The 11,538-nt window shown below is 50.3% G+C and overlaps 4 protein-coding genes across 4 annotated transcripts; 2 read left to right on the top strand and 2 right to left on the bottom strand.

Moving 5' to 3' along the window:
• Positions 1-71: 71 nt before the first annotated feature.
• Positions 72-2,740, top strand: PV06_05942 (eukaryotic translation initiation factor 3 subunit B). The gene is made up of 4 exons (XM_016406995.1): positions 72-277; positions 327-472; positions 522-2,061; positions 2,112-2,740. Exons 1-4 carry the CDS (start codon positions 155-157, stop codon positions 2,532-2,534), a joined length of 2,232 nt encoding a protein of 743 aa, XP_016262599.1. The 5' UTR covers positions 72-154; the 3' UTR covers positions 2,535-2,740.
• Positions 2,741-5,922: 3,182 nt separating this feature from the next.
• PV06_05941 (uncharacterized protein) lies at positions 5,923-7,660 on the bottom strand. The gene is made up of 2 exons (XM_016406994.1): positions 7,529-7,660; positions 5,923-7,478 (listed from the first exon to the last, which is right to left on the bottom strand). The coding sequence occupies exons 1-2, from the start codon at positions 7,610-7,612 to the stop codon at positions 6,138-6,140; spliced, it is 1,425 nt and encodes a 474-aa protein (XP_016262598.1). The 5' UTR covers positions 7,613-7,660; the 3' UTR covers positions 5,923-6,137.
• Positions 7,661-8,421: 761 nt separating this feature from the next.
• On the top strand, positions 8,422-10,483 carry PV06_05940 (uncharacterized protein). Its single transcript, XM_016406993.1, has 2 exons — positions 8,422-8,863; positions 8,911-10,483. Exons 1-2 carry the CDS (start codon positions 8,714-8,716, stop codon positions 10,228-10,230), a joined length of 1,470 nt encoding a protein of 489 aa, XP_016262597.1. The 5' UTR covers positions 8,422-8,713; the 3' UTR covers positions 10,231-10,483.
• PV06_05939 (60S ribosomal protein L11) lies at positions 10,435-11,538 on the bottom strand. Its single transcript, XM_016406992.1, has 2 exons — positions 11,300-11,538; positions 10,435-11,174 (listed from the first exon to the last, which is right to left on the bottom strand). The coding sequence occupies exons 1-2, from the start codon at positions 11,448-11,450 to the stop codon at positions 10,798-10,800; spliced, it is 528 nt and encodes a 175-aa protein (XP_016262596.1). The 5' UTR covers positions 11,451-11,538; the 3' UTR covers positions 10,435-10,797.

Below are 11,538 nucleotides of genomic sequence, written 5' to 3'. Positions count from 1 at the left end.
CGTGACACCCGATGCAGCCTTGGCACTTTCCACAACCTGCGCCCTAGTCTTGCTGCCGGGAATGTGATATTTTGTGCTCGGGCGACAACGACGAAGAATTCGCATATTCCACGACCATTCCGATTTCCCACGTCGTTCGCCAGATTCCGCAATCATGGCTCCGGGTTTCGATCAATTGTCTGACCATGACTTCGAGGATGACATTGACGACATCGACTTCAGCGACCTCAAGGAGCGATACGATGTGCGCATGGAAGAAGGTCTCGATACTTTTGTCGTAAGAGCACTCAGTGGAAAAAGCCTGGAATTGCTACTAAAACAATTAGGTCATTGATGGTCTTCCAGTTGTCAACGCCGAGCAAAAATCCAAACTGGTCAAATTTCTGCTCAAGAGATTGAACTCGGTGGGAAGAATAAAGGATGGCGAAGAATCCGTCTTCATGCCTATGAACGAGCAAGGCATGTCCGAGGGGTAGGCTAGCATTTGATACTGGTCCATAACTGTTGCTGAACTCTTGCAGATTTGCTTTCGTCGAATACCAAACTCCCGAACAAGCGGTTGCTGCGACCAAACAACTCCACGGTGTTGCTCTCGATAAGAGACATACACTCGCAGTGAACAAACTTACAGATATCGAAAAGTACGGACGAGAGGGAAGAATTGATGAACAATATGTCCCTCCAGAGGTCGAGCCATTCTCGGAAAAGGAACATCTCCGGTCTTGGCTTTTCGATCCTGCTGCCCGAGATCAATTCGCAATGTTCCGTGGTGATAAGGTCGGCGTGTTCTGGAACAATAAGAGAGATTCTCCTGAAATGGTGGTTGATCGAATGCACTGGACTCAACTTTTTGTATCTTGGTCACCACACGGAACGTTTCTCGCCTCAATACACCAACAGGGTGTGCAACTATGGGGTGGATCGTCATTCAAGAGAATTAGGCAATTTCCTCACCCGTTTGTCAGTCTGATCGAGTTCTCTCCTGGGGAGAAGTATCTCACAACCTGGTCACATCAACCAATCGTCGTGGAGGAAGGGAAAGGGCCTCTTACTCTTGATGAAGAAGGAAAACATATCATCATTTGGGACATCACAACTGGCAAACCTCTTCGATCCTTCACCGCCTATGATCTCACTCCTCCTCCTGGCGCCGACCCTACTGCAGTTCCTCCGAAAGCCAAGGTTCAATGGCCAGCCTTTAAGTGGTCGGCCGACGAGAAGTACGTGGCCAGAATGAAACCGCACGAGAGCATTTCAATCTATGAACTGCCGCGAATGAACCTGCTCGATAAGACTTCGGTCAAAGCTGAAGGCATTATGGATTTCGAGTGGGCACCGGCCATCACACAGCGAGAAGGTGTAAAGACGTACGAATCCCTCCTTTGCTACTGGACACCCGAGATGGGATCCAACCCCGCCAAAGTTGCTCTGATGTCTGTTCCAAGCAAGGAGATTGTTCGGACGAGGAATCTATTCAACGTCACCGATGCCAAGCTACACTGGCAATCTGAAGCTAAATTCATCTGCGTAAAGGTCGACCGACATTCTAAATCTAAGAAGTCGCTTGCCACCAACCTCGAAATCTTCCGCATAAAGGAGAAGGGTGTACCCGTTGAAGTTGTCGACAGCTTGAAAGATACAGTCATTAACTTTGCCTGGGAGCCCAAGGGTGACCGGTTTGTTCTTATCACGGCTGGCGAAGCTGTAGCTGGATCAAATGTACTACCGAAGACTGCTGTCTCGTTCTTTGCTCCCGAGAAGATCAAGGGTCCGGGTACTGGAGCCTTCAAACTAGTCAGGACAATCGACAAGAAGAACAGCAATGGTATCTACTGGTCACCCAAGGGTCGGTTCGTGGTTGTAGCGACAGTTAGCGTACAACAGCACTCCGATATTGACTTTTATGACATGGACTATGAGGGAGAGAAGCCTGAATCTGATGCCAACGTTGCGGCCAATTTGATGCTTATGAACTCCGAGGATCACTATGGCATGACGGATGTTGACTGGGATCCCACCGGCAGATATGTCACCACATGTGCTAGCGTGTGGACACATCAGGTAAGTCATCCATCTCATTTTGTTAATGAACTCGGACTAACATGCACTAGATGGAAAATGGCTACAAGATGTGGACCTTTTCTGGACAACTCCTGGCCGAAGCCCCAACAGAGAAATTCAAGCAGCTACTTTGGCGGCCGCGACCTCCAACGATCCTGTCGAAGGAAGAACAACGCACTATTCGACGTAACCTTCGCGAATACTCGAAGGAGTTCGACGAGCTCGACAAGGAATTGGAAGAAGGCGCTAACTTGGCTGTTATCGAGGCCAGGCGGAGATTGTACATGGAATGGTACAGCTGGGTGATTCAAGAGAAAGAACTTCTCAAGGAAGAACGAGAGGAATTGGGCTTGCCGGATCCAGAGTCGGAGCTGCAACTGCAACGTACCAAGAGTCTGGAAGCCGATGGGGAGAAGGTTGTCGAGGAAGTTGTCGAGGAGGTCATTGAGGAGACAGAGGAGATTGTGCAGTAGCCTGGTGCACCAAAAGTAATTGGTAGGAAATTATGCCATTGGTCATGCAGACCCGAGTTATTCAAGTGTAAAGTTGTTTCCATAGACGAGACACGCCTTCATCAGTGAATAAGCTAACAAACGATAGCACGAACAGTCTTCAAATTTGTGTATTCGCAATACTTGCTCTAGAGACAACGTGAGAAGACAGGAGTTCACATTTTATTTATAACAGATTTTCTTTATGTATAGAATTAATACCACGGTGATACTAGGCCGGTGTATCTGAAAATGATCAGGCGCCGTTGCCTCAACCCCTGCTGCCAACACAGCGAAAGTGAACAGCCACTTTCAGATCCGAACGAAACCAATGTTCCCATTCGCAGTCCGACGGTTGTCGATCTCAAGCCATGAATATTACCAAAGAGTGATCATGGCCAGATTGACTTACGATACATACTTTATCTATCCTAGGGTGTGCATTGTGACGGTACTGCGCTACACCGCTTAGTCTCACAGAGACAATGTCTTTGGCTTCATCAATCACTTCATCAATATGGCCGCCAGTCGACCCTTCCAAAGGGGAGTTTAGAATTCTTGTCCTTGACGACTACGATGACCCAGACGACCCTATCTCTGGAGACTTTCAAATAGTCTCTATACACGACGATGTGGTATACGACGCCATTTCGTACGCCTGGGCGGATGCTGGGGACCTCCGGACCATGTTTATCAACGGTCAACGATATTCCGTGGCATCGATTTTGACGACCAACATGAGGCACTGCCAAATCAAAACGGGAACCAAAGCATTCTGGTGTGATGCCATCAGTATCAACCAGCTTGACAATGACGAGAAGAGCCAACAGATCTGGATCATGCAGCACATCTTCGCCGGCGCAAGAATCGTCCGTGTCTTCCTCAATCCGGATTCCACCTCCTCACCCTACGTGGGAAGGGCTGTTGACATCCTCTTGCGGACAGTCCATACCGGGCGACCGATGGACGCTACACATGTGGAATGGCTGTCAGGACTTCGGCTTGACGCATGGTGGACGAGGGTCTGGGTGGTCCAGGAATTCGTTCTCGCCAAAAAACTCGTGTTCCAATTTCGAGACAAGTTCTTTGATGTCGAAGTGCTGAAGCTGTTCAGGCATAATCACTTTGATCTCAAATTTCAGGCTCTCCGTGGCGTGAAGCCTGGGTTGCCCACTGAACTCCTACTCAAGGGCTTCGACTCGTTGACGCTAGCCGTGACCACTCTCTTCACCCATCGCAATCTTCACCACCTAGCTTGCTTACTGGCACTCGACTCACAGGTCAACTGGGACATCTCGATATCTGTTTTGAATGATATTCTTTTCGACATCAGACTTCGCCATGTGACCGATCCCAGGGATCGTATCTTCGGCATTCTGGCTTTGGCCGACCGCATGCTCAGGACCTCCCTGATTGAGCCAGACTACACCAAAGACCTTGGTGACGTTTTCATGCTCTTTACTTTAGAGATAATCAGGAAGTCGAAGTCATTGACATTGCTTCTTCAGAGTGCACATACGACGAACAGCGTCAGTGGCTTGCCTTCATGGGTCCCTGACTATTCCAGCCGCTACAATTTCGAGGTTGAGAGGCTTCGTGCTCACTCTATTGTGTCCTTTGATGCATCATGTAGCCTGACGGCATCGGCAGAGCTACTCCAGCGCTCCAAAGCCCTACTTCTTCGTGGCGGCCATGTCGACACAATCGCACACGTAGGCCATTGTCACGATCGAAGAAGAGACGCCCGTCACCGATGGCATTTGCAGGCCTTGATGCAGTGGGAGGTCCTTTGCAGAGCCGTCTTCGCCGACATCGAACATACAGAGTATATCCGTGGGAACCAAACTGTCTGGCAAGCGTATTGCAAAGCCGTCATGTGTGGCACCAGGCACAATAGCTATGGCATTGACCCTGAGCGGTCGTACACGGTCTCCATCGCGAACTTCAGAGCCGACCCCGACAAGATAGCAGATCACGATGAAACCGCGGCTTCTCCGTTGCTCTTGGCCATAGCGAAAAGGCGCCTTGCCATAACCACCAAAGGGTACATTTGTCTCGCACCCCAGAGCACCAAAGAGGGTGATGCTGTCTACATTCTCGCAGGAGGCAGGGTACCTTTCGTCCTGCGTCCGATCAGTCCGGATGACGAAGGCCGCCTGGATGAGAGTAGTCCAACTTCTTCTGAACCACTGCTGCCGAAGGCTCATCAATACAGACTTGTCGGTGACTGCTATGTGGAAGGCATCATGCTTGGAGAGTTTATCAAGGAGGATCACGGCCGTGGTCGGGATGATGATTTCCAAGATGTGATTTTGCTTTAGCTAAAAGGTGAAGATGAGAGAGTACCTACATAGATCTCAAGAAAATACTTCTGCCACTGAGAGCGGTGTAATGTTAAAAAGAGAAGAAAAAAAATTGTCAAATTGCCAATGTTTGGTCCGTAAGCCTTGGTGACAGTTTTGTCTCGAGCTCGCGGGAGATATTCATGGTATGTGGAAACCAAGAAAATGAAAATTTGGAAGTTTTTGTCAGAAACCAAATGTCCCCGCGATGTTGTTGCATCAAGATCTTCCAAAAGGTGAGAAGTAGACCTGCCTAGGTAGATAAACAGATGAGTAGTAGGACTGGGGGCACTGCAGAGTGACGGGGCGTGAGGTGCGTTCGAGTTGCAGGAGCGCTAATCCTGATGAGGTCAAGGACGGATCGAGAGTGACATGCAGCCTCAGGAAAGGATGATGTTTGTCCGAACGAGGCAACTGACATACTCGGTCAGGAAAGTAGCTGTCACCCTGGCATGCACGCCACTGAGGGAGAAAGTGACATGCAGTCTCAGGAAAAGATGACATTTGTCCAGATGGAGCAACCAGCCTACTTGATCAGGAAAGTTGCTGTCACCCCGGTCCTGCCCGCCCGCAGGGAAGAGTGACATGCAGCCTCAGCAAAAGACGACTTTTGTCCGAATGAGGCAACTGACATACTTCCTTGGGAAAGTTTCCGCGTCACCGACGTCATCATACTTTTGACTCGCATGTCGTGTTTCACGAAACATTTTACTGTACTTCTGCGACGGAGACTCTGCGGACACTTGTACTCGTACGCGCACATGTGTACTCATGTCGAGTTTTCGTGTACACAGCAATTCCATACCTGACATGTGTGTATTGTATCTGTCTGTCGAAACACCGTGCCTTTTTTCTACCCACCTGAACTTAGAGTACCTGAAGTACGGGTACCCCGAGACACCAGGTATTTCAATGCTCTTGTGTCCACCAAAGTAATGTCCAGCGGAAAAAACGTCAAGGTATCTAGTAGGTATCCTGGTACAGTACCCGGGTATTACAACTTGGGACTTGATTTCAATGATGGTCTAGGAGTTTTCAGGCCGAATCAATTGTCAACATCAGCACATGAATTCAATGACAAAACAAGTACGTGCTTCCTTTAAGTCTCGCGAAAAGAAACGAACAGATGCATACATCATTGACTTGGAGTCTAGTCCAACAAGTCCATCAGCTCTGCCCAAAACGCTTTTTCCGTAAACGCCAATCCCCGGTAGGTCAACTATCATTCATGAAAACAATACGATCACATCTCACTTTGGCTTCCCTCGGTCCTCATGCCCTCCTCGACATCCCGCAACTGATCCAGATTCACACGGCATTGCTCCATCTTTGTCGACCAATACAACATTTCCTCGCCTGCAGCTGCGTGTCTCTTGCTGTGTAGGGGCGCCTCGATCGCATCGTACTTCTGCCATGCAGCGGCGTGTTTGCGCTTGGCTTCGAGGAATTGGTCCGTGAGAAGTTTTTTGACGTTAGCAAGGGCATGATGAGGGTTGAGCTTCGGTCGTAGAGTAGGTTCTTCGAGCATCACGTTCTTCATGAGCTGGGTAACTTGCGCCGTGAAATCCTTCTTGGAGTTTTTAAGGCCAATGCCTCCCTCCAGGTCGAGCTCGGAATCATCGTCGTCTCCAGCCTGAATGGGCTGAACCCGGGCCCTTGTTTGCGACACGACACGGTCGTTCTTTGACGGGACAGCATGGGTGACTTGTTTTGTTGTCTTCTTGGTGGTGCTGGTCAGACGTTGGCAGACCGCGCAGTGCTCAATATGTTCTGGGTCGTGGCTGTGTAACACGCTTTGGGCTTCCTTTGAGACATTGGGTCGGGCTTGTGATTTTGCCTTGATCGGTTGACTGACGGTAATGTCGGGGATTATGTATGCAGACGTCATGTTCTCGTCTAGGGAGACCCGGCGGCGACGACGAGACGTATTAGATGCTGCGGTCGGGTCTTCCATCATGCTGTTCTCGGTGTCGTTGAGGGCGGGTTTCTTGTATTTGTCCCCAAATCGCGATGCGATTCGTCTTTCGGAGACGGGTGAGGCTGGGCGGTTGACGCCGACGGGGGACAAAACTCGTGCGTCGTTCGAGTCAGTTGTTCTTGCAGCTTGGTCTTGTTGCGGCTCTGCAGCAACGCTTTTGGTAGATGCGCGTCTTGCTGGAGACCTCTTAGGAGACTCGAGAGAGCGACTGAGGTCGAAGAGTTCTTCATCTACGCGTGCAGACGCTTTGTTCTTGCTAGCTGGCATTGTGGACTTTTTGGACGTAGCTTGGAGCATCCTAAGCTCGAGGAGGGCTTCGTCACGTTCGCGGGTCAAGATGTTGATCGTATTCATAGCTTCGTTCAAGTCACGCTGGAGGGTACGCAGAGAAGCGACAATCTGTTTTTCATCGGCCGGAACCGTGTAGTGGATCTGAACGTTCGGTAGGGAGCCGTTGTCCGCGAGGATTTGAGATGTGTTGGGGATGTTGGTTGGTAGCATGATGGACTGGCTGTGTTGTGATTTCGAGGAGACTGCTCTACTAAAGCGAGTCGCTTTTTTCTGGGGTCGTTGGCTTGGTGGTGAATTGCCGGGCGTGTACATGACCTGGATTTAGTGTGAGTAGAAGAATAGCACGCACGAGGAGGACAATATACTTGGTAGTCGCCAACGAAGGCATCGGCGGAATGAATGCTGCTATAGCCGGTACCTGCTGTACCTTGATCAAAACGCGAAGGCATGTTGTCTACTATGTCGCCCGTATGATGTTGAAAGGACTAATGAATGTTGGAGATTGAGAACAAAACGTCGAATCTGGTGCTTGGTGTTTACGAGCCTCGTCCAAGGTAAACAAACCAGGAGCCGAAGATGTTCCGGGGGTGGTTTAATTAAAGCGGCAAGGCTGTTTGACGCCTACGCGCCGCCTACTCGTATTCGTACTGGCCCTGAAATTCTACGAGTTACTCGTTCACTTCCCTTCGATGCAATGGCTCGTGCAATGGAAGTTGAACTCTGTAGAAGAAGCCAGCCATTTTCGCACCTGAGGTTGGCCTGCTTGATTCGCGAGCATGCATTTGCTTTCTTTGCTAGCATAACGCACTTATAGCAGTCGTGCTGACGCTCTGTGATAAGCGTGGGGCGAAACTATTCAGAGGTCACTATGGAAGTCTGAAATTGTTCAAAACAATAGAGGAAATCACAGAACAAGTATGAGTAGATCTTTGTACTGTTCTCTGTTGATACAATAGGCAGTATTGTTGCAGTTTTGAGGGGACACACTTGCACAGCCACAGGGTTGGGATCTGGTCGAAGACACAAAATCTCAACCTCTCGATCACATCTCAACTACACCATGCAAGGTGGTTTGCTAAACCCAAAGAAACTAGATTACGCGATCGTCGAGATGAGTCGAGTCGACCAAGACCCTGTTTGACCGCAGCCGCGTGTCTCAGGTTTCTTTAGCACGAGCATTTCGGACCCATGCATTCGATGTCAACTTGGTTAGTACGAGATCGACTGGCGCTGACGTGCCTTGTGCCTCTCGCGGTTAAATAGCGACTCCAGGATTTATGAGGCAAACCACAGCCACCACCGTTCTGCAAGCTTACAACCAAGGCTCATTTGACTTCCCGTATTATTCGTGTTCATGTCAGCCATCTTCATGTCAGGCTGATATTAACATATGAGTTTCACTCTTGCACTTCATCAATCACCTTGCTTCAATACACTCTTCTCTTCGTCCACTTTGCGTCCGGCGGCTGCAGATCCATCTCAAGCGAATGGCCCGATAGCGAGATCGACAGCTTTCCGCTCCCTCAACTCTCACAATATTAAATTCCAAAATGACCGTTTTGCCCGTTCGATCGCTCCTGGAAAGACATGATGAGAGTCACTTATACTCCCGACAATCTGGACCGCCTGGAGGCGGAGACGGCGGCGGCGGCAGTGGAGGAGGAGGCGGAGGCATCAGCGGGAGTGCTATCACAATAGGAGTAGGTTCTTCTTATTTGCATGAAGCACACCATTCTTACAATATCAGATTATAGTAGCAATAGTCGGGGTCATTACGCTCTCAATATTGCTCTACTCTTTCCTGCGGAAGTGGAAGCAACAAGGCAAAAGTCCTCGTTATATACCTACCCAGTTTCTGAAGAGAAAGTGGCAGACATGGCAACCTGGAGGGAAATACTCGGCCGTTCGAAATCGAGACCTGTCCTCCACCAATACTGCATACACCGGTAACAATATCAGCGGCTCTGGCTCGGGCGCAGGCGTCGATCGCAATACCAGTGTCAGAAGCGTCATTACTCTACCTGCGTACTCCCGCACACCTAAAGATACCGAACAAGTCATCGGAAGGGAAGGCGAAAGGGCCGGTATGGACACAGTCGTCGAGTTCCCGGAAACTGCGGATGAAGAAGAGACACGTCGTGAAGATCAAATGGAATCTCTGTACCAGATCCGGGTAGCCCGACGCCGTGAACAAGCTGAGCGAGAGGAGCGCAGGCGCGAAAGAAGAGAGGCTCGGGAGCGAGGTGACACGGCCCGACTAGAAGAACTACGACTCGAATCTCGCCAGCGAGCCAACGACAGTGCAACCACTCTAAATGGAGGCGTCAGCGTCTCCGCTGCAACATTGATTGCAGAACATCAGTCACGCGGCCGTGATCGAAGAGTATCTAGTGTGGCATACGGCTCCCTGGGCGAAGTACGGCATGATGGTACTAGACTCCGTGCCAATAGCAATGAATCAGAACGAGGTGGACTATTGAACGGAGCGGCGCCGATGGGCGAGGCGGGTGGTCGACCTCGATTGTATTCGGATGCTACTTCGATGACGACCATGTCTCGACCACACACACGAGACCGCTCGATCAGCGATGTTAGCGTCACAACCGCCGGATCAGAAGTTGACGGTCAGCCTACGCCAGGGTCTACGGTTGCAGGCGATGGTGCCAGACGTCGAAGCTCCCAGAGCGATGAACGCCAGAGTGGTACCACAAATTCTTCGCCAACAGCAAACAGGTTTACACCAGACGAGAGTACCGGCTCGGATGACATTGGAGAATCGCGGATCCCGGCGACAGAGTCTGACCCAGCTCATCTCCCTCCAGATTATGAGGTGCTGGAGTGGGGTGATGCTCCTTCTTATGAGGCTGCCGTAGCAAGGGCAGCCAGTAATGCTGCCGCAAGAGCCGCAAGAGCTGGAGAGCCGACCAGAGTCCCTAGCAACGCTCCCAGGCTACCACAGCTCAACTTGCCCAGCATTAGTGTCTCAGGAGCTACAGAGCCGAATACGCCAGTGTCACCAGGCGTCACCTCGGCTGAACGGTCTCCAGAAGAGATTCGACCAACATGAGCAGAAACGAATATGCGCTCAGGACAATCTAGAAGGGAACGGCGATTGACACAAAACTGTGAAGTGACACGAGCATGACTACATGATTGGATATATTTGCATCAAGCATGGCGTTGGACGGAAAATATTGTTGAACATTTTACAACACATATGGATCGGCAAATGAGATGATAATTTTAGTGTATCAAGCAAAACGTAAAAGATCAGATTTACAGTTAACCATAACAGAAAGCATATATGAAGAGATTGTCTTGGTGCCTTTTTTTGTCATTGCGGATTTAGGATATGCATGCACATGATCTGTTGCAGGTAGAAAGCTATTCTTGATCTTCCCATTCCCAGGGCCAGACCTAATTTGGCGGGCATGTGCCTTTTTTGGGTTCGTGAAAGTCTGGACCACAACGCGGCGGCGGACCTATGCCTCCAGTTCTCTCTCCATCGACTTGAACCATCATCTTCTTTCTCCTCGGTGGGCAAGTCGATCTTGATGCTTCAAAAACGGCGGTGATCAACGGCTCATTTTTTTTCTCCATCTCCCCTCCTCGACGGTGCCCGGCGGGGATTCATCTATCGCACGATACCCTCGAATCGAGTCTTGAACCATTTGACAGTGTCGTCCTTGCCGACCTTGTGGCTTCGGCCGACCTTCGCCTTCGCACGTCGCCGTCTGGCGACTCTCGCACCGGGTCGCGACATGCAGCAGTAGAAGTCCATACCGTAGATACCGATGGCGGGGTCGTACTTGATACCCAAGTCGATGTGTTCCGAGATGCCGAAACCAAAGTTGCCGGTCTCGCTGAAGTTCTTGCGGCGGAGTTCGTATTCCTTGACCTTGAGGCCTCGCTCGAGGATCTCCTCGGCCTTGGGTCCTCGGACCGTGACGTGCACGGCGATCTTTTCGTTACGACGGATACCGAAGGATCGGACGGTGTAGCGAGCCTTGCCTGTTGGAAAAGGAAAAAAAACTTGCGTTAGCGAGAAAACCGAACCACTCGAGAAAATAACTACACCATGGGTCTGTGAGGGTGTATGTGTGTGTGTGAGAGAAAGGAAACAAGATAGAGCGTACTGTAGACAGGAGTTTGACCAGACAGTTGTTCCAACACCTTTGCTGCACGGGTGAGACGATCGCCAGACTCGCCGACTGAAATGTTCAGGACGAGCTTGTCGATGCGCAACTCCCGCATGGGGTTTGAGCTCTTGTCGTTGCCTTCCGCCATCGTGTATGTAGAGATGGTGGGTTTAACGAGTGCGACAGAGTTCTTTGGGTTTTCGATGGGTGTTTGGATATCAAAAGTCGAGGTGGTG

Source organism: Exophiala oligosperma (genome assembly GCF_000835515.1).
Source record: "Exophiala oligosperma strain CBS 72588 unplaced genomic scaffold supercont1.5, whole genome shotgun sequence".
Taxonomy (NCBI): Eukaryota; Fungi; Ascomycota; class Eurotiomycetes; order Chaetothyriales; family Herpotrichiellaceae; genus Exophiala; species Exophiala oligosperma.
The sequence above is the reverse complement of the archived record's forward strand: the minus strand, read 5'-3'. Positions and strand labels throughout refer to the sequence as shown.

What these genes read in the sequence shown, in the direction of transcription:
- PV06_05942 (XM_016406995.1), top strand. Translation starts at nt 155, where the DNA reads ATGGCTCCGGGTTTCGATCAATTGTCTGACCATGACTTCGAGGATGAC. An exon ending in AAGGTCTCGATACTTTTGTC is followed by an intron (nt 278 to 326) that starts GTAAGAGCACTC and finishes TAAAACAATTAG; the next exon opens with GTCATTGATGGTCTTCCAGT. An exon ending in GAGCAAGGCATGTCCGAGGG is followed by an intron (nt 473 to 521) that starts GTAGGCTAGCAT and finishes GAACTCTTGCAG; the next exon opens with ATTTGCTTTCGTCGAATACC.
- PV06_05941 (XM_016406994.1), bottom strand. Translation starts at nt 7,612, where the DNA reads ATGCCTTCGCGTTTTGATCAAGGTACAGCAGGTACCGGCTATAGCAGC. An exon ending in CCTTCGTTGGCGACTACCAA is followed by an intron (nt 7,479 to 7,528) that starts GTATATTGTCCT and finishes CACTAAATCCAG; the next exon opens with GTCATGTACACGCCCGGCAA.
- PV06_05940 (XM_016406993.1), top strand. Translation starts at nt 8,714, where the DNA reads ATGACCGTTTTGCCCGTTCGATCGCTCCTGGAAAGACATGATGAGAGT. An exon ending in GGAGTGCTATCACAATAGGA is followed by an intron (nt 8,864 to 8,910) that starts GTAGGTTCTTCT and finishes TTACAATATCAG; the next exon opens with ATTATAGTAGCAATAGTCGG.
- PV06_05939 (XM_016406992.1), bottom strand. Translation starts at nt 11,450, where the DNA reads ATGGCGGAAGGCAACGACAAGAGCTCAAACCCCATGCGGGAGTTGCGC. An exon ending in TGGTCAAACTCCTGTCTACA is followed by an intron (nt 11,175 to 11,299) that starts GTACGCTCTATC and finishes CTTTTCCAACAG; the next exon opens with GCAAGGCTCGCTACACCGTC.